The 25,663-nt window shown below is 48.0% G+C and overlaps 2 protein-coding genes across 2 annotated transcripts in view; both read left to right on the top strand.

Moving 5' to 3' along the window:
- The window catches only part of LOC309364432 (uncharacterized protein), a 67,732-nt gene extending 51,994 nt beyond the window's left edge, over nt 1-15,738 (top strand). The window contains exons 4-6 of the mRNA XM_081901697.1: nt 6,759-6,932; nt 7,125-7,298; nt 13,634-15,738. Coding sequence (XP_081757823.1) covers nt 6,759-6,932; nt 7,125-7,298; nt 13,634-15,477 — 2,192 coding nt within the window. The 3' untranslated portion in view covers nt 15,478-15,738. The remainder of the gene's footprint in view (nt 1-6,758; nt 6,933-7,124; nt 7,299-13,633) is intronic.
- Nucleotides 1-25,663, top strand: part of LOC309364567 (uncharacterized protein) — a 48,255-nt gene that overhangs the window by 8,792 nt on the left and 13,800 nt on the right. The window lies entirely within an intron of this gene.

Consider the following 25,663-nt stretch of genomic DNA (forward strand, 5'->3'; position numbering starts at 1 on the left):
GCTGGGTCTGCAACTTAGCCGTCCGCCAATACTCTAAGTTCTTGTGATCCGTGCGGACCTGCACCGTGTGCTTGGCTCCTATTAAGAAGTGTCGCCACGCTTTGAAAGCTGCATGAATGGCCAACAACTCCCTGTCCCATATGGTATAATTGCGCTCCGTCTTGCTGAGCTTCCGGGAGTAGAACGCACCCGGTCGCCAGTTGCCTTGTGAATCCTCTTGCAAAAGAACGGCCCCAACCGCTCTGTCTGACGCATCGGTCTCTACCCGCATGGGTCTGCCGGGATTCACGTGGAGCAGCTGCTCTTCGGAGGCGAAAAGACCCTTAAGCTTCCGGAAGGACCGCTCCGCTTGTTCGGTCCAGACGAACTTCTTCTTCTTGGAACTGAGGGTGTCAGTGATCGCCGCCGTCGCGTTCGCAAAACCTTTAATAAACTTGCGGTAAAAATTGGCAAAGCCGATGAACCTCTGGACCTCTTTCCGATTTCGAGGGCTTTTCCAGTCCAACAGCGCTTGAACCTTAGCCCTGTCCATGGCCAGTCCCTCGTCGGACAACTTGTAGCCAAGGAAATCAACCTCTCTGACATCAAACTGGCATTTTTCCAACTTGGCGTACAGCCTGTGTTCCTTCAGCCTCTGCAGGACCTCCCTCACGTCCTTATCGTGATCCTCCGGCGATTCCGAGAAAATCAGGATATCGTCGAGAAAGCAGACACACTTCTTGTAGAGGAGACCTGCTAGCACGTGGTGCATAAATGCTTGAAAAACGTGGCTGCCATTTTGGAGGCCGAAAGGCATGACTCTGTATTCGTATGTGCCCAGAGGGGTGAACATGGCGGTCTTCCACTCATCTCCTTTCCGGATGCGGATGAGATTGTAAGCTCCACGTAGATCCAGCTTGGTGAAAATCTTGCCCCTCCTGACGGTCGCTAAAAGGTCGTCAATCTTGGGCATGGGGAAAGCTTTGGGCTTAGTCAAGCTGTTGATGAACCTGTAATCCACTATAAGCCTTTTTTGGGGCGTGTCTTTCTTCTTCACAAAGAAAACAGGGCTGCCTCCCGCTGCTTTAGATTCCTGGATGAAACCTCGCTTGAGGTTATGGTCTATGAACTCCCGAAGCTCTTGCATTTCGTCCTCCGACATGGAGTACAGCTTGGCAGCAGGCAGTTGCGCCCCCGGCACTAAATCAATCGCGCAGTCGTAAGGTCTGTGAGGCGGCAACTTGTCAGCTTCCTTCTCACAGAAAACCTCCAAGAAGTCCTGGTACTTGTGAGGCACTGTTTGCACCATACCCAGATGCAACGGCTGCTCAGCTTCTCCTCCCTGACCGGTCTGAAAGCAATGCTGAGCACAATACGATGAACAAAAGTTGATCTGCCTCTGGTACCACGCAACCGCGGGACTGTGCCTCTCCAGCCAACTCATGCCTAACACGATGGGTGTGTCCGATAAGTGGGTGACATTGAAACTAATAAGTTCTCGATGGTTGCCAATCTGCATCATCATGGGAGGGGTTTGCTGCACCACTTGCCCCCCCAGCAACTTCCTGCCGTCTACCGTGACCACGTTCAAAGGCGTCGTTGCAGGCAGGAGCGCCATGTTGTGCTGCTTAACGAACTGCAGTCCCATGAAGTCGGCGTTGCTTCCCGAATCGATCGTTATTGGAACCTCAAGGAGTCTCCCATCAGGCAACTGGAGTGTTGCTGTGAGCAGAACTGCCGGTTTGGGAGGCAAAGGGTCCACGCTCTGCAGTGATGCTGGGGGCTTGTCTACAGATCCGCCTGGCTGAGCCCCAGTAGCTCTGCTTCCAGCCAGGCACTGTCGTTTCCCTGAAGCTGCTCCCCTGGTTGCACCTCTGCTGTCACAGTTGCCAGCGCTGCAGTGTGCTTCTGGAGCCTCTGGGGGCACTCTTTCGCCATATGGTGCGCACTGTCACAGATGTAACACTTCCTGGTTCCTCTAGGAGGCTTCGCTTTGGCTGCACCAGGGACAGGGCTCTGGGATGGCTTCTGAGCCCAAGCACCACCAATCTCCATCGGCTCCTCGCTGTCCTTCCCCATTGGCGAGGGGTGCGCACGGCTGAAGTCCCTGTGCACAAAAGGGAGAGTCCTTGCTTGCGCACGCGCTTGGGGCCCGTCCCCCTCGTGCCACGGACGTCCCTCATGTCGAATTCCAATAGCTAAAGCCCGTTGCACCACGTCTTCTAGGGTCTGGGGTCTGTCCCCCCTAGCGATCTCATCCTTGATGGGGGGGCTCAATCCCTCCCAAAAAAGATCTCTGACCGGTTTACTGTCCTTTGGCCAATCTAAGGCGGTGAGCAATGCAAAAAATTTAGAGTGGTATTGGCGCACAGTCGCTTTCCCCTGCCTCAGCCCGTGCATTTGACGGCGCGCAATGTCCACATCCACAGAGGATTGAAAACAAGAATCCATCGCTTTGAGGAACGCAGTTGAATTGCGACGGGCCGGTCCATCTTCGCGCCACAGATTGCGTAGCCAAGCCCTGGCCTCCCCATGCAGGTGCGAAACAATGAACCCCACTCTCTCCTCCTCATCTCTAAAATCGTGATGGAGTAAGTGCAGTGCATATACAACGTCCGCTCTGAAATTGGGATAATCTTGCAAGTTGCCATTAAAATGCGGAACTAGGGCACCCCCCCTCCGTCCAAGCGCAATGCCCTCCGCTCTGGATCCTGGGGCCCCCGCCTTGTCCGCGTGCTCCCACCTTGCCTGCAAATCCTGGCACGTCTTCTCCAAGTCGTCATTCTTCTTCTGCGAAGCAATGACTGCCGATGTGAGAGCGGTAACCTGATTCTGCAGTGCAACCAGCTGCTCCTCAGCGCTCATGGTTGCTCCCGTTCGTGAGCTTCGCAAAAAAAAATTTTTTGCTTTCTGAGAGGGGACTTACTGTCACGGCCACCCAGGACGGGTCCCAGCTCACAAGAGACCTCACTCCGTTGCAGCTTATTTACAGGAAAAGTTTATTGAAGATTTCTGCTTCTCATACAGTTCAGCATTGTGGCCGTACGTCTGCCACGTTAGACCGCTGCAGTCCCCTCTGACTCCTCCCCTCTTCCGCACCAACTTAATAGCCTGGCTCTAGACCACCTCTTCCTCTCCTTTCTTTTCCGCAGGGTCTTCCTGCCCCCCTGGGTTCCCTCTCTCCGTGACTCGCCTGAGGCTGAATCCTCTGCCGCCTCTTCCCCCCTCTTTCTGGCTTTAGGGCCGGGCTCCTCCCCTGAGCTCTCTCCACTTCCGCGCGCCTCTACGTTTGAACTTGGCGCGCGTACGTTGCTGCTGACCTTTCTTTCGACCGCTACACCACCCCTTGTTCTGCTCTTCACCCTTTCCGGCTGAACACCTTGCTCCAACCCCCTCTCTCTGTTCTCTCCTAATCCTGCTCCCTCCGAGAGGCTGACGACTCCACCCCCTTTACTCCGTTCCGGCTGAGACGCCTCTTGCTCCCTCTGTCTTCCACTGGGCTCCTCTCCGCTTCTCCCTTCTCCTCCCCTTTGCTTGATTAAGGTAACCCCCTTTTGAGAATCCTCTGACTCGCTGCTCAGACTCGTGGATTCCCTCAGAATTCCGTCATCTTCTTCCTCATCCTTCTGCCCCTCCTCCCACTCGCTCTCCGTCTCCTCTGTCATCTCCTCCTCTCTCCCAGAAACCCTGACAGTTATGGAACACCGGAATGAAATTCACGGCATGTAGTGCCTTGAAGGAAAACATTATGAAAATGACATACCGGTGGTACATGACCCCAGTCAAGCTTGCAAAAATATATCACCTGTCTGATAATAAATGTTGGAAATGTAAAGAGGAGGAAGGGACATTTCTACACCTCTGGTGGACCTGCCCGAAGGTGAAGGCCTTCTGGGAGATGATACATAATGAACTAAAAAAGGTGCTTAGATTTACCGTACCCAAGAAACCGGAGGCCTTCCTCCTGGGCATGGTAGACCGGAGGGTGGCTAAGAAAGATAGAATTTTCTTTATGTACGCTACTACAGCAGCAAGGATCTTGATGGCAAAGCACTGGAAGACACAAAATCTACCCACACTGGAAGAATGGCAGACGCAGCTGATGGACTATATGGAACTGGCTGAAATGACTGGCAGAATCCGAGACTCGGGAGAAGAAGAAACGGAGGAAGTTTGGGAAAAATTTAAGGACTATTTGAAAAAGCATTATAAGTTGTATGAATGTTAAAAAATGCTCCTTTCTAGGAAAGTACAGCTTCAGTATCGGTAAATTTTTGAATTGGTAAATAAGGCACAACTAGACATAAGTGGTGTAATGAAATAATTTTATTGTGTTGAAACTAAAAATTAATGGATTTGGATTGAAATGCTTAGAGACCAGATATCACGATAAAATGGAAGATATATTATTATGTTTAAAATAAGTTAACAAATTGCTGAGGTTTTGGATTTACAGAGAATGCAGTGCCCGGAAGATGGGGGGAGTCCATTAGATTTATGGAAACATGTATTTGCAATTTGAATTTTGTATATTATAAACCTAATAAAAATTATATTAAAAAAAAAAAAATAAAGGTCAGCACCAACACTTTGAATTGTGCTCGGAAACATACTGGGATCCAATGCAGATCTCTCAGGACTGGTGTTCTGGATTAATTGCAGTTTCCGGGTCACCTTCAAAAGTAGCCCCAAGTAGAGTGCATTGCAGTAGTCCAAGCAGGAGATAACCAAAGCATGCACCATTCTGGCAAGACAGTCCGCAGGCAGGTAGGGTCTTAGCCTGCAAACCAGGTGGAGACAGTCGCCCAGGACACAGAATTGACCTGCGCCTCGATGGACAGCTGTGAGTCCTGAATGACTCCCAGGCTGCGCACCTTCAGGGGCACAGTTACCCCATTCAGGACCAGGGAGTCTCCACACCCACCCGCCCCCTGTCCCCCCAAAACAGTACTTCTGTCTTGTCAGGGTTCAACCTCAATCTGTTAGCCGCCATCCATCCTCCAACCGCCTCCAGGCACTCACACAGGACCTTCACCGCCTTCACTGGTTCTGATTTAAAGGAGATTCTGATTCTAAGGCCCATTTGACTTCACTCTCCAGGATTTTTGGCTCAAGGTCAGCAACCACACTACCTGGGCTGTACGAGACACCCATATGTTTCTGGTATAATTCCTCTGGAGAGCCAGTGTGGTGCAGTGGTTAAAAGTGGTAATCTGGTGAACCAGGTTCGCTTCCCTGCTCCTCCACCTGCAGCTGCTGGGTGACCTTGGGCCAGTCACACTTCTTTGAAGTCTCTCAGCCCCGCTCACCTCACAGAGTGTTTGTTAGACTTTCCTTTTGCTTCTAGGCATATCCGCAACTGAGCGTCCTTTCGGCTTTGGCCCAGCCGCTTCATCAGCTCTGAATCTACTTGTCCTCCGCTCTTCCTCAGTAGCATGTTGGACGCCTTCCGACCTGAGGGGCTCATCTTCCAGCATCATAACTTTTAGATGCCTGTTGTCTTTGTCCATGGAGTTTTCTTGGCAGGGATACTGGAGTGGCTGGCCGGTTCCTTCTCCAGGTGGATCACGTTTGGTCAAAACTCTCCACCATGACCTGTCCGTCTTGGGTGGCCCTGCACAGCTTAGCTCATAGCTTCTCTGAGTTATTCAAGCCCCTTCATCACAACAAGGCAGTGAAAGTGGCCCATTTTCTTATTATATTATTCAAATTTGATTTCTTTCCATATTTTAATATAATTGACTTTAAATAGAATACTTAGTTTTATTTACTGTTTCCAATCCTGATATTTTCTTTAGTTCTTCTTTTTCCTGTGTTGACATATTTTTTGCTAGCATACTAGTCTTATTTTTATTCAACTTAAATCCTGCCACTTCAAAATTCAAGGATTTTCCTTATTATTTTGCCTCAACACCCCTAAGAATATTTTCTCCGAGTCCTGTTTTTTCTGTAGTTTTTTTCATGGAGCTCCAAGAGATGTTGTTGAAGACCTTCTCCATGTCTATCAGCATTAAAATGGCTTTTTTATCTGCTCTTGCTTCTAAATATTCTAAAATATCAATGATGTTTCTCATTTTATTGTGCATGTGTCTGCCTGGTAAGAAGCCAGCCTGATCTCTGTGTATTATTTCATTCAATATATTTTATAATCATTATTGAACAATGATATAGGTCTATAATTTTTGATTAGTGTTGGATCTGCTCCTTGTTTGGGTATCAGTGTGATAAATGCTTCTTCCCATGATTTTGGTATTCTTCCTTCTTTTAAATTCCGTTTAGTACTGTTTCATTAGTTTTGATAATATATCTTCTAACTTCTTATAAAATGCCGCCAGTAATCCATCCGTACCTGGGGACTTTCCTATCTTTGCTTTTGAGATTGCTGCACCTCCATCATCGCTGTTGGTAGATTTAGTTGTTCTATTTTCCAATCTGCTATTGTCGGGAATCTATTTTGTGCTATGTGTCTTTCCATTTCCTCCTCTTGGTCTTCTTCTGCATGGTAAAATTTCCTATAGTAGTTTACAATTTTTTTGCATATTTCTTTAGGATCGTCAATTATTTTTCATTTCTCAATTACTCTCTCTCTTTTTTTCTTTCTTCAATTGCCACGCAAGTAGCCTACCTGATTTATTGGAACCACTGGAGAGGTATGGAAATGGGGCTTCTGTTGGGAAGGGGCTGCCCCATTTGTGCTTCTCCAGGGGCAGGAGAATATATAGGGCAGAAGAATCCCTGCAGGGCCTCTGAGGCTCCCTTTGCTTCTTCCTCTCTCCCAGGACCCTGCAGCTTCTTTTGGCTCCTTGACTCCTCAGGAAGGATGAAAGGGATGGATCCTGCAAAACTAGCGAAGTTGGAAGGGGGAAGATGGACGGTTGACCTGGTCAGGTTGTCTCCTGCATCGCTCCCCACAACTTCTGAGCGTTCCCACCCAGGGACCTCCAAGAGATCTGGTGAGTCCTAGGGGAGGGGAGATGGGGACCTGGATGGATGGAGGGTGAAGAGGGGAAGCTCTCTGGCCAGAAATGAGTTAAAGAAGGGATTTTGCTGTGGATGGGGCCCCCAAGATATTGGGAGGCTTCCCCTCCAGCCAGAAAATCCCTGCAGGGCCTCTGAGGCTCCCTTTGCTTCTTCCTCTCTCTCAGGACCCTGCAGCTTCTTTTGGCTCCTTGACTCCTCAGGAAGGATGAAAGAGACGGATCCTGCGAAGCTAGCAAGGATGGAAGGGGGAAGATGGACAGTTGACCTGGTCCGGCTGTCTCCCGCATCCCTCCCCACAACCTCTGAGCGCTCCCTCCCAGGGACTTCTGAGAGATCTGGTGAGTCCCAGGGGAGGGGAGATGGGGACCTGGATGGAGGGAGCCAGAGAGGAATTAGGGCTTGCTCAGCTAGGGGGTGGGGGGAGGCAGGCAGGCAGATGGAGATGGAGAAGGGGGGCGCCTTTTCGGGCTCCCCCACCTGCCTGCCTGCCTGAGCCTTTGTCCTCTGCAAGCAGTTTGAGCTAGGAGTAGTTTGAGCTAGGAGCCCGAGAGGAATTGGGGCTTCTTCAGCTGGGGGGGGGGGAGGCAGGCGGATGGAGATGGGGAAGGGGAGCACCTTTTCGGGCTCCTCCACCTGCCTGCTCTTTTGTCATCTGCAGGCAATTTGAGCCAGGAATAGATCACAGCTCCCCAGTCACCACAGCTCAAATGGTCTAAAACCAGTTCTGTGATCTGAATGCACTGCCGATGTCAGAAAACTCACTGATCCTGCTTTGCAGTTTGAATGCAGATGGGGCCTCTGTGTGTTGTCTTTTTCTTTTTGGAATAACTTCTTATTTGCTTTTAAAAACAAGGATCATAGGACTAATAAATGATACAAATATGTAGTCTTTGCATGCCATTTGCATATCAAAAATAGCAGAATAAATTTGCAGGAATATCTATAATATATGGTTCATCATTAGTGGTCGGTGTATGAGTTCTGGGTTCATGAATTGGTTTGAACTGAGTTATAGTCACTTTTCCTCTTTTGTTGCTAATGAAAAAATGCAGTCCTCAAAGTGAAGAAAGTGATTTACGTATAAATTTAAATTTAGACCAACCAGATTGAGGCAACTGTCAGCATCGCCCTTGAGCCAGTGCACCAACTGGACTCATGCACTTCAACCCCGACTGGGCTAGGCGAGCTGGGTAGCACTGCCAGCGACCACCTTTCTCACAGGGACAGGTCACCGTGCTGTGGACTCACAGCTTAGAGCTGAGAGCACCGGATTCACTGTCTCAATAATACAGTCGTTGCGCAGCAGAGTTTTGCAGAGCATAAACCACTCAGAGAGCAGCTCTGTAGAATATCTTCCTTTTATTCTATAGCTACAACTATGATACAAAACTATATACAGAGCTAAAGGATCTAAGCATAAATCAATGCTACACTGAGAGTCTGCAGCTGCTCTTAGCAGCAACCTTATCTCTAGACACGATCTCTAACACTCTCCGATACACTGACTGACTCACACGCCTGCTGATTCACTCACTGACTAAGTAGAAAGCAGAACATTGCTCCTCCTCTCTGTTGAATCAGCAGGAGACTCTTGGATATGGGAGGGGTGAAATCTCTGATGGGGAGTGTTCAGGTGAAGGTGCTGCTGTTTGTTTCACAGACGAGACGTGGACGTTCCATACATACCTGTATGTGATGAACTTCAACTCTTTGGCTGGAGACCAACAGCGTCTGGGATTCTAACATCCCCCACCGTGAACCCAGAATGGAGGGATATCAACTGTTTCCTCTGTGAATGTTCTGCGTCTACTCATGCCTTTTAAAACAGAGCTTGTAGGGCAGCGGCTGAAGAAGGAGCCTCTGTGTGTTTCTTGTGGCTGATTAGCTGTTCTCCCTGTGCAAAGGTCAGAGGGGGCAGGGTTTCTGTTGAGGTAGGTGATTAGCTGTGGGAGGAGCTTATCAGAGCTTGTAGGGCAGCGGCTGAAGAAGGAGCAAAAAGGGTTTTCTCCTCCGTGTGTTTCTTGTGGCTGATTAGCTGTTCTCCCTGTGCAAAGGTCAGAGGGGGCAGGGTTTCTGTTGAGGTAGGTGATTAGCTGTGGGAGGAGCTTATCAGAGCTTGTAGGGCAGCGGCGCGCGCAATTTTATCTATCTTTAGATTCAGGGGAGCTAGTCTCAAACGTTTGTTTGGGGAGACCTAGGGTTTTTTGGGGGGGAGTTACTTGTCCTGTCTGCACGCTTCTTATGATGGAGGACCACTGTAGCCAGCCCCAACGACACGTTCTCAAGATGGAGAGTGAGGGAACAGCTGCAGTCGCCTGCGGTTCCTGCACAATGTTTGCCATCTTGCCAAAGGTTGCAGGCAGCTTTACCTGCAGTAATTGCATGTTGATTGCCCTCTTAAAAGACAAAGTCCAGCAACTGGAGGAATGTGTGGCTACGCTCCAAAGAATTAGAGAGCTGGAGCTCTTCTTGGAAGCAACAGAGCACACCGTCTCCACCAAGGAGGAGACAGGGGACTCCCCTGAGAAGGAGGCTAGTTCACCAACACAGGAGCCAGATATATGGAGAAACGTGACTCAAAGAAGTAGGAGGCCCAGGGTTCGCTCTGATTGTTTAGAAATACACAATCGCTTTGAGGTCCTCTCCCCTAGAATGGAAGACGAAGAGCAGACTCCATTTGAGGATCTCTCCCTCGTTACAGTCGATCAGGTATATGAAGACGAGCAGCAAAGACAGTCCTCAGGGAATGTGCAGGCGACCTTGGAACGGACAGATCACGGAAGAACCCCGACCAAACCTAAGAGGAGGCGTGTAGTGGTGATAGGGGATTCCCTACTGAGGGGAACAGAAGCAGTGATCTGTGGGCCTGACAAGATGTCTCGGGAAGTGTGCTGTCTCCCCGGGGCTAAGATCCAAGATGTAACTGAACGACTACAAGGAATCATAAAACCCACTGACAAATACCCCTTCCTCTTGGTTCATGTGGGAACCAATGACACTGCAAGCAATAGCCTCCAGAAGATCAAAAGAGACTATGAGGCTCTGGGCAGGAAATTGAAGCAATTAAATGCACAAATTGTCATCTCATCTGTCCTCCCAGTTGAACGACGTGGCCCAGGGAGAGAGAGAAAAATAGTGGAAGTGAACAGCTGGCTTCGCAAATGGTGTAAACAGGAACGGTTTGGATTCTTAGATCACGGACTGCAGTTTCTTGAAGATGGACTTCTGGCAAGCGATGGGCTGCACCTCACAACGGGTGGGAGGAATGTTTTTGCCAAAAATCTCAGAAACCTCATCAGGAGGGCTTTAAACTGACTAATGTGGGGGAGGGAGACAGTGCTCCTGAAGGTAGGAGTCTATCAATTGATGAACATGATCATCCAAATGTCATAAACCAAATGCAGCAAACAGCATGCAGACCTAGTGGTGGGAGGAAAAAATCCTTAAATAAGAGACACGGTGGAATGATTAATGGACTTCAATGTCTGTACACTAATGTGCAAAGCATGGGTAATAAACAAGATGAGCTTGAGCTCTTGGTACAGCAAACTAAATATGACATAATAGGCATCACTGAAACCTGGTGGGACAAGTCCCACGACTGGAATGTAATAATGGAGGGTTACAATCTATTTCAGAGAAACAGACCAGACAAGAAAGGAGGAGGAGTGGCGTTATATGTCAGGCATGTGTATACCTGTGAAGAGATCCAAGATTTAGAACCTCAAAGCCAAAGCGAGAGCATTTGGGTCAAAATTAAGGGAGAGATGAATAACAGGGACCTCATTGTGGGAGTTTACTATAGATCCCCAAGCCAAACGGAGGACATAGATGATGCCTTCCTGGAACAGATGGCCAAGCATGCAAAAGGAAGGGAGATAGTAGTAATGGGGGACTTCAATTACCCGGATATTTGCTGGATGTCAAACTCAGCCAAGAGCATAAGGTCAAACAGATTCCTCACTGGCCTTGCAGACAACTTCATTGTCCATAAAGTGGGAGAAGCAACAAGAGGAACAGCCATTTTAGATCTGGTCCTAACCAATGTTGATGACCTGGTTAGTGGGGTAGAAGTGGAAGGATCATTAGGCGCGAGTGATCATGCTCTTCTGAAGTTTACTATACAGCGGAAAGGAGCAGCCAAGCATACTAGGACTCAATTTCTTGACTTTAAGAAAGCCGACTTCATAAAACTTAGGGAAGTGCTGGGTGAGATCCCATGGACAGTAATACTAAAAGGAAAGGGAGTTCATGATGGCTGGGAGTTTGTTAAGAGGGAGATAGTAAAAGCACAACTTCAGGCAATACCAATGAGACGGAAACATGGAAGGTGCCTAAAGAAGCCAGGGTGGCTATCTAAAGAACTTTTAACTGAGTTAAGATTAAAAAAGGATGTGTACAAAAAATGGAAAAGGGGGGAAACCACCAAAGAGGAATTCAAACAAATAGCCAGCACGTGTAGACACAAAGTCAGAAAAGCTAAAGCACAGAATGAACTCAGGCTTGCTAGAGAGGTTAAAAGCAACAAAAAAGGCTTTTATGGGTATGTTCGTAGCAAAAGGAAGAACAAAGAAACAGTGGGGTCACTCAGAGGAGAAGATGGTGAAATGCAAACAGGGGACACAGAAAGGGCTGAACTCCTCAATGCCTTCTTTGCCTCAGTCTTCTCCGATAAAGAAAACAATGCCCGACCTGAAGAATTTGGAGCAAATGATTCAGCAGAGGAAACACAGCCCAGAATAACTTAAGGAGATAGTACAAGAATACTTGGCTAGTTTAGATGTATTCAAGTCTCCAGGGCCAGATGAACGGCATCCAAGAGTATTAAAAGAACTGGCAGATGTGATCTCAGAACCACTGGCAGTCATCTTTGAGAATTCCTGGAGAACAGGCGAAGTCCCGGCAGACTGGAGGAGGGCAAATGTTGTCCCTATTTTCAAAAAGGGGAAAAGAGAGGACCCAAATAATTACCGCCCAGTCAGTCTGACATCAATACCAGGGAAGATTCTGGAGCAGATCATTAAGCAAACAGTCTGTGAGCACCTAGAAAGGAATACTGTGATCACCAATAGTCAGCATGGATTTCTGAAAAATAAGTCATGTCAGACTAACCTGATCTCGTTTTTTGACAGAATTACAAGCCTGGTAGATGAAGGGAACGCAGTGGATGTAGCCTACCTTGATTTCAGCAAGGCATTTGACAAGGTGCCCCATGATATTCTTGTAAAGAAGCTGGTAAAATGCGGTCTTGACTGTGCTACCACTCAGTGGATTTGTAACTGGCTGACTGACCGAACCCAAAGGGTGCTCATCAATGGTTCCTCTTCATCCTGGAGAAGAGTGACTAGTGGGGTGCCACAGGGTTCTGTCTTGGGCCCAGTCTTATTCAACATCTTTATCAACGACTTGGATGATGGACTCAAGGGCATCCTGATCAAATTTGCAGATGACACCAAACTGGGAGGGGTGGCTAACAGGATCACACTTCAAAACGACCTTGACAGATTAGAGAACTGGGCCAAAACAAACAAGATGAATTTTAACAGGGAGAAATGTAAAGTATTGCACTTGGGCAAAAAAAATGAGAGGCACAAATACAAGATGGGTGACACCTGGCTTGAGAGCAGTACATGTGAAAAGGATCTAGGAGTCTTGGTTGACCACAAACTTGACATGAGCCAACTGTGTGACGCGGCAGCTAAAAAAGCCAATGCAATTCTGGGCTGCATCAATAGGAGTATTGCATCTAGATCAAGGGAAGTAATAGTGCCACTGTATTCTGCTCTGGTCAGACCTCACCTGGAGTACTGTGTCCAGTTCTGGGCACCACAGTTCAAGAAGGACACTGACAAACTGGAACGTGTCCAGAGGAGGGCAACCAAAATGGTCAAAGGCCTGGAAACGATGCCTTATGAAGAACGGCTAAGGGAGCTGGGCATGTTTAGCCTGGGGAAGAGGAGGTTAAGGGGTGATATGATAGCCATGTTTAAATATATAAAAGGATGTCACATAGAGGAGGGAGAAAGGTTGTTTTCTGCTGCTCCAGAGAAGCGGACACGGAGCAATGGTTCCAAACTACAAGAAAAAAGATTCCACCTAAACATTAGGAAGAACTTCCTGACAGTAAGAGCTGTTCGACAGTGGAATTTGCTGCCAAGGTGTGTGGTGGAGTCTCCTTCTTTGGAGGTCTTTAAGCAGAGGCTTGACAACCATATGTCAGGAGTGCTCTGATGGTGTTTCCTGCTTGGCAGGGGGTTGGACTCGATGGCCCTTGTGGTCTCTTCCAACTCTATGATTCTATGAAAACAGTGACCAGGCTTGTCTGAACCACCCAGGCCTTCTTAAATGCCGGCTTCAGAGTTTTTAGGGAAGTTGATGTAAATTCTGTCAGGCGTGTTGTTTTTGCTTCTGTTTGCATTTGATTGACCAAAGAGATGACTGACCTTGGAGATGGAGTGGATTCCAGGTTTGAGCCAGAACAAAATCCATTCCAGATAAAGGCCAAGCAATATGTCAGTAAATACCAGCCAACCAAAGCAGTGAAAACTATAGAAAGGCCCCACATCTAACTATTTTTAGTTCTTCCTCTATCACAGGCATTCATTAACTTTGTTCAATGATCTGGAGCTGCATTTCTTCCTGAGGCTCTAATTCGCTTCTCTCTTCATTGCAGATGGAGATGAACTGGAAGGGAAGAACAAGGGGGAGCACAACAGAATCCACATAGTGGAAAAGTCATATAAACATTCGGAGTGTGGAGAGAACATCCGTCAAAGCTCCCATTCCACCTCCCGTCAAAGAAAGAGCTTCGTTCAGAGGGATAGTCTCACTGCACACAAAAGAGGACAGAGCAGGGAGAAATTGTATCAGTGCTCAGAATGTGGAAAGAGCTTCAGTAACCGCCGGAATCTCACTTTCCATCAAAGAATTCATACCGGGGAGAAACCTTATCACTGCTTGGAATGTGGAAAGAGCTTTCGTCTGAGTGGTGATCTCACTTCCCATCAAAGAATTCATACAGGGGAGAAACCCTATCAGTGTTTGCAGTGTGGGAAGAGCTTCAGTCAGAGGCACACTCTCACTTCCCATCAAAGAATTCATACAGGAGAAAAACCCTATCAGTGCTTGCAATGTGGAAAGAACTTCCGGGAGCGGACGAAACTCACTTTGCATCAAAGAACTCATACAGGGGAGAAACCCTATCAGTGCTTGGAATGTGGGAAGAACTTCCGGGACCGGACAAAACTCACTTTGCATCAAAGAATTCATACAGGGGAGAAACCCTATCAGTGCTTGGAATGTGGGAAGTCCTTCAGGCACAGTACTTCTCTCAGTTCACATCAGAGAATTCATACAGGGGAGAAACCCTATCAGTGCTTGGAATGTGGAAAGAGCTTTCGTCAGAAAGGTGATCTTGCTTTGCATAGAAGAGTCCATACAGGGGAGAAACCCTATCATTGCCTGGAATGTGGGAAGGGCTTTAGTCTCAAGCACAGTCTCACTTCCCATCAAAGAACTCATACAGGAGAGAAACCCTATCAGTGCTTCGAATGCGGGAAGAGCTTCGGGGAGGGGGCCAAGCTCACTTTGCATCAAAAAACTCATACAGGCGAGAAACCCTATCAGTGCTTGGAATGTGGGAAGAGCTTCAGTCGGAAGTCCACTCTCATTTTCCATCAAAGAGTTCATAGAGGGCAGAAACCGTATCACTGCTTGGAATGTGGAAAGAGCTTTAGTCAGAAGGTGAATCTCACTTTCCATCAAAGAATTCATACAGGGGAAAAACCTTATCACTGCTTGGAATGTGGGAAGAGCTTTCGTCTGAGTGGTGATCTCACTTCCCATCAAAGAATTCATACAGGGGAGAAACCCTATCAGTGCTTCCAATGTGGGAAGAGCTTCAGTCAGAGGCATACTCTCACTTCCCATCAAAGAATTCATACAGGAGAGAAACCCTATCAGTGCCTCAAATGTGGGAAGAACTTCCGGGAGCGGACGAAACTCACTTTGCATCAAAGAACTCATACAGGGGAGAAACCCTATGAATGCTTCGAATGTGGGAAGAAGTTCCGGGAGCGGCCGAAACTCACTTTGCATCAAAGAACTCATACAGGGGAGAAACCCTATCAGTGCTTTGAATGTGGAAAGAGCTTCACTGTTAGCTCCAGTCTCACGTCCCATCACAGAATTCATACAGGGGAGAAACCCTATCAGTGCTTGGAATGTGGAAAGAGCTTCAGTCACAGCCACCATCTGACTTCCCATCGAAGAATTCATACAGGGGAGAAACCCTATCAGTGCTTGGAGTGTGGAAAGAGCTTTAATCACATTCACCATCTGACTTCCCATCGAAGAATTCATACAGGGGAGAAACCCTATCAGTGCTTGAAATGTGGAAAGAGCTTCAGTAGCACCTACCATCTCACTCGCCATCGAATAATTCATACAGAGGGGAAACCAAAAAAGAGAAATAAAACAAAAAATATTAAACAACCCTTACAAAATACAATTGTATAGAAAGGAAAAAGGGGGGGAAATGCACTAAAAATACTGTTTATGACCTTTGTATCATATATATCATATCATTCATCAACCCATAGAAAGACAGGCTCCCCCACTTCTCCCCTGTGTGACCCCCTCTTCTCCCCATATCCCACCCTGAGAGATCCTTCCTTCCCTGCGTTCCTTGCAGGTCCCTCGCACCTCCAACTGTCCTCTTCCTGTGTGTGTCCTCCTAAATTCAAAATAAAGAATCTTAATATAAAAAAATACAAAAAATAGATGATGATGTTAATGATAATGATAATAATAATTTATTTATACCCTTCCCATCTGGCTGGGTTTCCCCAGCCACTCTGGGCAGCTTCCAACAAAATATTAAAATACAGTAATCCATCAAATATTAAAAGCTTCCCTAAACAGGGCTGTTGGATTACTGCCTGAGTCCGGCACGTTTCCTCTGCACATAAATTCTTCCAGGCAGCAGCAGAGCGAGCAGCGAGTGCTTTCCGTGTGAGATAAAGGAAAAGTCTGCACACTGTTTCTTCTATCTAAACACCACTTACCCCAAACACAGACCTTCACAGAACTCCCCATCAGCGAGGTTCCAGGCAGAGGGACAGTATTTCAATGCAACTAATCCAGCCCGAACACTCTGACACACATGCTGGAAACAGATGTCTAGGTGCTTGGTCCTGGCCTTAAACTGCTCAGATTCTGCCAACTTCAGACAGAGCTGATTGTCTTCCAAAACAGTGACAGGCATACAACTCTCCGCAGATCTCTGGAACCAAACACACATAGAACTCCAGTTCCCTGCAAATCTCAGAAAGCGCACTGAACTCAGCCTCAGTAGATGAGAGCGCTATGAGACTTTGCTTTCGGGAACTCCACCCAACCAAAGAGCTCCCGAATTTTACCACCATACTGGACACGGACTTCCTATCTGCCAGATTCACCCAATCGCTGTCTACGCAGCACGTCGGCTTGATGTTGCCCTTGACTGACAGCTTAAGGCAGAATTCTTTTGTATCTTCCGGGTAACGCAGGACCCGTTTGATACCATTCCAGGCTTGCACACTTGGGCTTGAAGCTTCCCGGCTGAGCAGATTAATAGCAAACACTATGTCAGGTCTGTTCCACTGGGATAGATACAATAGGCTACCCAGAGCTGACTGGAAGAGTTCAGTATTTTTGAATGCAGCGCGTTCTACTTGCTGATTGTCTTTCATGTAGCTAGTCTCCATGGGTGTCCTAACTACTGCACACTCAGACATTTGGAGCTTCTCAAGCAGTTTCTCAATCTTACCCGTTGTGAGGGAGAACACACCTAGAGACTCCATTGAGCTCATCTCCTTCTGCATTGCCTCATGCCATTTGCTGGCTTCTTCCTGAGGCCGTTTCGGGACATCCTCAAAAGTTTCAGGTTCACACTGAGCCACACCAACCCACACACTTGTGGCTTCAAATCTGTCAGGCAGTTTACCCTTTGTGGCTCAGGTTGATCTCAGTGTGAGCTCTGGTACCCCCTCTGACCCACTAGGGCCAGCTAGACCATCCCCAGTGACAGAGAACTCCCCCTCTGACCTGCTGCATCTTTTGAACCTTACAGCTGGACCTGTGGGCAAGGACAGCTCACTCTTTGGCTCAGACTTGACAGTAGCCTTTGGAGGGGTTCTGGGCCACTCCTGCTCTGGCCTCTCCTGCTCTGGCCTCTGTTCCTCAGCAACAGGATCAGTTCCCTCCTCTTCCTCCTCATCTGAGTCAAGAAACTGTTCTGAAAGAACATCTGGGTTACCATGGATGCGTGCCCACCCACTTTGCTCACAAAACTCAGCACTGCTGCTCACAAGCAGCCGGGACTGGTTGCCATCAGGATATGCAAACCGCCACCCTCTGGTCCCTGGTTCATATCTCAAAAAGATCATTTTCCTGGACCTTGGGCCACCCTTTCTGCATTTGGCCTTTGGGATGAGGACCCAAGCCTCACAGCCAAAAACACGTAAGAAATGCACTTTAGGCTTCTTACCATGCAGCAGAAAATAGGGCGTGTCCCCTACAGCTGAATTAAGCACGCAATTCTGCGTGAACGCAGCAGGCTTCCAACACTCAGCCCAAAAGCACTGTGGGAGTCCTGCGTCAGAAAGCATGGCAGCCACAGCCTCTTGCAGTGTTCTGTTCTTACGTTCAGCAACACCATTCTGTTGAGGACTGGGTGGTGCGGTCAACCTGTGGCTGATTCCCTTCTGGAGGAAGAAATTCTGCAGGGCAGACCCAGTAATCTCCGCCCCTCTATCACTCTGAAAGCTAATCAATTTTGTAGAATATTTCAACTCTGCCAATGTGATCCAATCTTTAATCAGTGCAGCAGCTTCCCCTTTGTGTTTAATCGAAAAAACCGAGGAGGTCCTCGAAAAATCATCCCAAAGAAGCAAAATGTATTTGGACCCGCCCAGACTCGCTACTGGCATTGGGCCACACAAATCTGCATGGAGTAGCTCAAAGGGCTTGCTTGTCTCTCTGCTAGACCTGGGATATGAGCATGTTTTTACCCTGGATTGCTTACAGGCTCTGCAATCTAAAAAGTTATCACATCTCTTTAATTTACACCACTCTGTACACTGGGGCTTTTTTGACATAATTCTAACAAGAATGTGCCAGTCTTTGATGCCATAAATGATCGCACCCATCGTGTGGCGGGGCGTTTGAGCACTGCACCTGTGTTACCTCAGGGGGGTCATCATCTGCAATCGGCATCTCAACCACAAACAGCTTATTCTTGCATTCAACACTGAACAGGTGTTTCCCATCCCTGGAATTTCTGGAACCACAAAAGCCTGAACCTCGTGGTCCAGGAATGAACAGTACAGAGTCCCAGACAGCGTCAGTGGGCATCTGCTTCCATCTGCCAGTGACACAAATCTTCCACTTTGCACAGTCTTGCAGTTCCGAAGAAGTCCAGCCAATGGCACTCAAGTGTGGGTAGCGCCTGTGTCAACAATAAAGGGGAGGCTGACTCCCCTCTGGATGCTTTCACTACTGCCATTGAAGCAGCCAGATGATACAGCGACATCTTCTCTTTACTTTCACCTCGGTTGGGACCTTGGGAATTGTTCATATGCCTGGCCGCTGTTGAGGAGCTCCTTATCTGCATTCCTTTCTGGCTGACCTTCGGCTCTTGAGCCTCTGCAGGGCAATCTCTCACGAGATGCGACGTAGATCCACAGCGAAAACAGCGCTTGGAGACAAAGGCTTTTACTGAGTCCTCACTGCTTCTTGCTGCCCCTCCACTCTTTCTTGGGGTGCAGCCTGTGCCTTCTCTCCCCACCCTCTGGCATTTTTCCTGTTCATCAATCAATCTCCCACGAATATATTCAGTCGTCAGCTCCGCAGGCGGCATAACTTCCATTGTCAGAACCAGGTTCTCATAACTCCTGTCCAAAGAGCTCAGCAGAGTGGAAGCTTTCAGCTCACCTGGGAAAGGTACGTTGAGCTGACGCAGCTTAGTGAAAATGGCCAGCATCTGCACAATGTGGTCACGTACCGATTCTCCCGGGGACAGTCTTTTCTGAAACAGGGAGCGTATCACACATGGATCTTGGCCCCAGCTGTTGTGCACTGGTGGTCCCTCGTTAAAGCTTGCCAAATTCTGTGACAAGCCGCCCAGAGTGGCTGGGGAAACTCAGCTAGATGGGCGGGGTATAAATAATAAATTATTTTTATAAAATTATTATTAATAAACCATCAATGTGAGGCAATTGCGAAGCCTCCATGGCCATTACAATATGGGACATGGCTTTCTGATCCTTTTTTGCTGCGCCAGCAGCCCTTTCCACTTCGGCCACATTGGCCCCTGCAGCTGCCGGTACTGGATTGGCTTGGGGGCACTCCCAGAGCTGCTTGCCCATTAAGCAGTAACGAATCTGGCGAGACCAGTCGTCCCAATTGTGGCCATTTAGCCTTTCAAAAGGCACATTGAAAGATTCGTGAGATTGCTGCTGTGCCATCTTCCTGGAGCTTTAAGCTTACTGACGCTTTCTGCCGGCCGGTGCTTGAAAGATGCTTCCTGCAGCAAGCTCCGCTTTCGCCAGAGAAATCATGACTGCCTCAGCTTCAGGCAGGATCTCAGAGCTGGACTTTGCTTCTCACACTCAGCACAAAAACGTACAGCCGGAACCGCTTGGTTTACTTGTGGAGAGAATCAGAACTTACAGGGTTAAGAAGTTCTGAGTGACGTCTCACATTCCTGAGGCGTGGCCAGTTTTCACAGAGGGGAGTGTTTCTCTGTGTGTTCAGTGTTCTGACGGTGAACAGCAAGATGTCCGCTCGCTCACCAGGTGATCTATGAGTTGTTTTTCTACACGATTAAAGCCAGAAAGAGATAAGCCAGAACGCTCGTCTGTAGCCTGATTTATCACACACGCACTGCATCAGTTTCTACACTGCGTTAACTCTGCTACAAGTAGCCGACGGTAACCAGAGCTGCGCAAGGAAGTGTGCCGGGCTTAAAGGCTTCTAAAGGCTACACAAATAGCCATAAATTCCGCCATAGGTTATGGGAGGTCAGCAAAAGCTTTGAAGCTGATGCCAAGACGTGCCGGTGTGTGTGGAAGCCAGCTGAGGAAGCTGGAGCCAGCTGGAAGTCCTGCCTCCGTTTAAAGGCAGAGGAACTCGCTGGGAGAAGCTGGTCTGCTGAGTCGGGTGCCGGAGAGCTACTACTGGTTACATGAGTACGCCAGGCCCCGGGGGAGAGATGGCTCAGTCCCAGGAGCATGGCTTTGAGCTTAAGCTGCCATGTGAGAAGCTGAGTTGCCAAAGTTGGTTGCAGTGGAGTTTTCAAGTAGAATTTCTTCTCGTCGGGTCACAGCTGCGGGAAGTGTTGAATGGTTTCTTTAAATGTAAAGGTTCATCATTGTTCCACCTAATGTGTATGCCTTTAAGGGGCCAGAGCAAGGGCCAGAGCAAGATAACGAGACCCAGCTTTACAGCTGTGAAAGATAGCAGGTGCTGCTGAGTTTGCATTGATTAAGGTGTGTAAACCATTCTGGTGTAGTATATAAGGAGCAGCACCTAGCTTTCCCATTACCCTGGGGGTTGGGTTGGTGGTTGGGTCTGGTTTGTTGTTAATGTATTTAGTGTATAAGGAGTTTTTGTTCTTTTGTAATTAAAACCTTGTTTAAGTTATTTTTGAGTCCCTTTCTTTTTCATGCATGGTCTCCCCAGCAAGCTCTCTGCAGCGCTACCATACTGCAAACAGTCAACAGGAAGTAGTTGCGCCACCACAGAAGGCAGCTAAAAAGGCTGCAGAGCTAAGTGAAGCTGAGAAGCGTGTGCTTGCTTTTTTGGCAGAGAATGTGAATGCTGAAGGACAACTCCAGTGAGGAGAGAATGCTGCGCTGGGTCATAGACTCTGGAGCCAGCAGGCACCTGATAACAGCGACACCTGCTCTCGAGATGTGGAACTGCAAAGCTGTTTCAGCTGGGAAAAGAATTGAGCTCGCTGATGGGACACAAAAACCGATATCTAATGTGGCAAATGTTTATTTTTCTGTCTTGCAGGCGGAGTTGGAAGTCTACGTGGCACCTGGGATGAAACATTGTCTTTTATCTGTCCCTTGTCTCTTACAGGAGGGGTATAAGGTGTGCTTCGAAAACAATGTCTGCACAATTTTCAGAGGGGGGAAGCAACTGGTCAGTGTTGCAAAAGGGCAGAACAACCTCTTTATTCTGGAAATGCCTCTGGAGGGTGAGGGGAATGCTGGGAAGGCACAAGCAAAGTGTCCAACCGTTTACTACTCATGTTTCATGTGCTTGTGTGTGGCAAAAGAGAATGTCACATGGTTCTTCAGAAGAGATCCAGATGTTGCAGGAGTGCACTAAAGGGTGCAAAATACAGGAATGTGGCAGATCCCTAAATTGTAGAGCATGCAAAATGGCAAAGATAAAAGGGTGCAGTTATCCCAGGGTGGAGAGGGTAACCACAAAACCTTTTGAGCTTGTGCACACAGACCTCTTTGGGCCAATGCCAAAGCCAAGTCTGGGCGGTGCCAGGTATGTGCTGACACTGCAGGATGATTTCAGCCTGGAACTAGTTGGTCTTATGCGCTGAAATTAAAAGATGCACCACAACTAATCAAAGACTGGGTTGCAGAGGTGGAACTAAGGTTCTCCACCAAGGTGAAGGGGTTCAAGAGTGACCGATGTGCAGTTTACTGGGTCTGCTCTGCAGGAGTTCTTTCTCCAGAAAGGGATACGTCACAAGGTGACGGGTGCTACTTCTCCTCAGGAGAGGGGAGTGGCAGAGCTGACAAGTAGAGCTCTGGTTCAAGCAACAGAGGTTTTACTGTGTGACTGGTTTGCCTCAAAGTTTTTGGTGGGAGGCGATGAGGACGGTGACCTTTACGACTAACAGGTCCTACAATTCAGTGGTAGGTGAAACCCCACATTTTGTGCTCTACGGAGAGAAGCCGCAGGTGCATTTCTTCCGTGTGTTTGGGTAACCGGCCTTGGTGCCGGTGACAAAAGCTCAACAAAAGCAAGGTGGCTCTAGGTACCAGAAAATGATTTTCTGTGGGTATGAACCTGCGACAAAGGGGTGGAGGTTTGCATATCCAGAAGGTGATCAGACCAAGCTTCTGATCAGCAAACATGCTGAGTTCTGTGAACAGGATGGTTGGTCAAAGCGCAATGCTAGTCCTGACGTTCTCTCAGAATGTCTGTCTAATTCTGAGGATGAGGGAGAGCCAGAGGCTGAACCTGTTGATGAGGACAAGGTCAATGACCAGGGTCAAGAACAGGGTTGGGCATCTCCACAAGTTGTTAAAAGAGAGGCCAAGAGTGAGCCTTCTGTTAGCATAATGCAGAAAGCCCGAAGGCGCACTAAGTCAGAGGGGGAGTCCTGTGATGTAGAGGACACACTTGCTGGCCCCAGTGGGTCAGAAGAAACACCTGAATTTGTACTCAGACGGTCCACTCGAGCAACGAAGGGAATTCCACCTGAGAGGTATCAGGCCACCAGTGTGTGGGTTGGTTTCGCACAGTGCAAACCTGGGAGTTTTGAAGGGGTTCAAGAGTTGCCTGACAACTATGCCAGGAAGGGGCAAAAGGCAATGGGAAGGGGATTGAACTCTCAGAAGTCTGTACATGTATGTTCACAGTTTCCCTCAGGATGCGAGACGAGAGGGGGTGTGGAGAGAATCAGAACTTACAGGGTTAAGAAGTTCTGAGTGACGTCTCACATTCCTGAGGCGTGGCCAGTTTTCACAGAGGGAAGTGTTTCTCTATGTGTTCAGTGTTCTCCTGACGGTGAACAGCAAGATGTCCACTTGCTCACCGGGTGATCTATGAGTTGTTTTTCTACACGATTAAAGCCAGGAAGAGATAAGCCAGAATGCTCGTCTGTAGCCTGATTTATCACACACGCACTGCATCAGTTTCTACGCTGCGTTAACTCTGCTACAAGTAGCTGACGGTAACTAGAGCTGCGCAAGGAAGTGTGCCGGGCTTAAGGGCTTCTAAAGGCTACACAAATAGCCATAAATTCCGCCATATTACTGCCTGAGTCCGGCACGTTTCCTCTGCGCATCAATTCTTCCAGGCAGCAACAGAGTGAGCAGCGAGTGCTTTCCGTGTGAGATAAAGGAAAAGTCCACATGTTGTTTCTTCTATATAAACAGCCTTTATTTACATCAGTAGGTAAAATAACAAACAACTCCACCAGAGCTCGGACACATGCTGTGTGTCTCTCTCCCGGACAGAAGTGAAACTGTTTCACACAGACAAAGAACCTGCAGCTTCTCTTTACGTAGGAAGCTCCTCCCCAGATGTAGGACATTCAGGAGGTTAATCTTCTAAAAGTCTGGTAGTTGTTTTTTTCTTTGACATCTGCTGGGAGGGGGTTCCACAGGGCAGGCGCCGCTACCAAGAAGGCCACTATCGAAAAGGAAACTCCCATCTCCGTCTGAAAATCATCTGTAGCAACAATTATTCATAATTTGCACTCCAGAATAAACCCAGCTATATTTAGTATCCAGCCTTTTTCCTCCTCTTCACCAGGATGACACTTTACCTACATTTCCCTCTTAACCAACTCAGACAGTGCAATATGACTCTTATAATGATCGTCTAACAATCCAAATTAGTATTTCTCCAGTTTCTAGGGCCAGTTTCTATAAAGCCTTTGAAAAAGTGTTCCAACAAATCTCAGCCGAGTCACAATGGAAAATTCTGGTCTCTTCTAATGTTCATCCAATCCTGCTTCCTCTTCTTTCTTCTTTTCCTAATCTTTGGACATTTTAATCCACTGGGGATGGGGAAGCAGGCATCTTAATTCCCGTTCCTCAAACGAGATCATAGCTTGTGTTGTTCACTGTTTCCGGAGTTGCTTTGCATTCTCTGCCTCTCATTCCCACACCAGCTCAGCCCAACCTCGTCTTTCCCTGGGGCTCTTTCTCTCTCCTCCTGCTCTTCCCTCACCTGCTCAAAACAACCTTCTGCCTCTCCCAGCGACTCCTTTCCAACGACTCCCACCTTGTGACCCACACATTGCCCTCCGTCTCTTTTTCTGGGTCTTCAATGCCAAGGCGCTGCAGAAGCTTCTTTGGAGTGGATGCATCTGGTTCCCAATAAATCACGCAGAGGCAAAGTTCATTGGCAAAAGAAGGTTTCTCAGCTTTTTCAAGGGATCATTATTAAACTTGGGAACGCATGTGATCCCATCTCTACAGCTCACAAAAACACCAGAGAGAAAGTGGGCTGGAGCCTGAAGGGTGAAAGCATTGGCCTCGAATGCAGGTCTCAGGAACGCTTTCCCCCATGGAGACCTGGGACCCCTTCTCCTTCTGAAGGGACCTCCGAGGCGGAAGCCAGGGCGGATCCGTCCCTGGACCGTGGAGGCAATTCCAAGTGCTCTACATTTCCTAAATTCCACAATAATCTCTTTTGTTTTCTTTCAGCTAAGGAGGAAGTTGTTTTTCCTGCACCCCTCCCCCAACTGCTCAACATCCTTCCTATAGGCCGCCTCCCCTTCTCCAGCCATGATTAAACCAACCACCGTTGTATCATCTGCAAACTTAATGATCTTATTACTGGGGGCACAGTCAGCTGTATAGAGCATATATAAAAGTGGGCTCAACACGCACCCCTGTGGCACCCCCATATTCATGAGATCCACAGAGACGTGAGAATCCATCCTGACCCGTTGGGAACGGTTTGATAGAAAATTTAATATCCACCTGCACAAACACGGTGGAAGTCCCAGGTCTAATAGTTTGGGCACCAAATGATTCAAGACAGCATGTAAAGCCATTGCCACAGCATCTTCCGTGGATCTCTTTGCCTTATACGCAAACTGGTGAGGGTCAAGTCCCACTGGCAGACGAGATATGATGCGGTTCCTTGCCACCTTTGCCTTCCTGATACCCCTCTTCAAGTTCGTTCTTTCTATACCATACGGTCCCCAGTTCTAAAAGCAGAGTTTCTGGCCTTCAAGAATCTCCTAACCTCTCCCGTCATCCAGGGCTTCCTATTCGGATACAACTTAACATACCTTTCCCTGGTGTATTTCCTGTGCTGAATCTAAGGCAGTTGATGTAGAAGTTTCTAGATCCTGATGGTCAAACATATTCCAATCGGTCTCCTGGAAACAGTCCTGCAACTGCTGAGAGGCTCCCTCAGGCCACACCGTAACCATCCGTATTTGTAGCTGGCCTTCTTTCCTGAGGGGTGTGTACACTGGTGTCAGAAGCAGGGATACATGATCTGAGCCACCGAGGTGCGCCTCATATTCCCGTCTAATGTTCGTATACACCTTGTCAAGAGTATTTTCTCCCCTTATTGCACACTCAATGTGCTGGTGGGATTTTGGGAGTACTGCCCTCACATCTGTGTGAGTGAAGTCCCCCACAATAATCCTTGCTGCCTCTGGGTATCTGCTCAATTGAGCATTGATGTTTTCATGCATACTACTCATGGCCCTGCAGGCATTTGCAGAAGGTGCTACATAAGAAAGCTGCAGAGATAGCGCAGGATAGTGCGCACCCCGGAAATGATCTCTTTCAGCTTCTGCCTTCTGGAAGAAGATACAGGGTTATAAAGATTAGGACTAGCCACCTAAGGAACAGTTTTTATCCTGTTGTGATTTTGGTTTTAAATGCAGTGTAAGGTAGTGTAAGGTAGTCTCTATGGGAGTATATTGTATTTAATT

This window comes from Podarcis melisellensis (assembly GCF_964234715.1).
Source record: "Podarcis melisellensis genome assembly, chromosome: 2".
Classification (NCBI taxonomy): Eukaryota; Metazoa; Chordata; class Lepidosauria; order Squamata; family Lacertidae; genus Podarcis; species Podarcis melisellensis.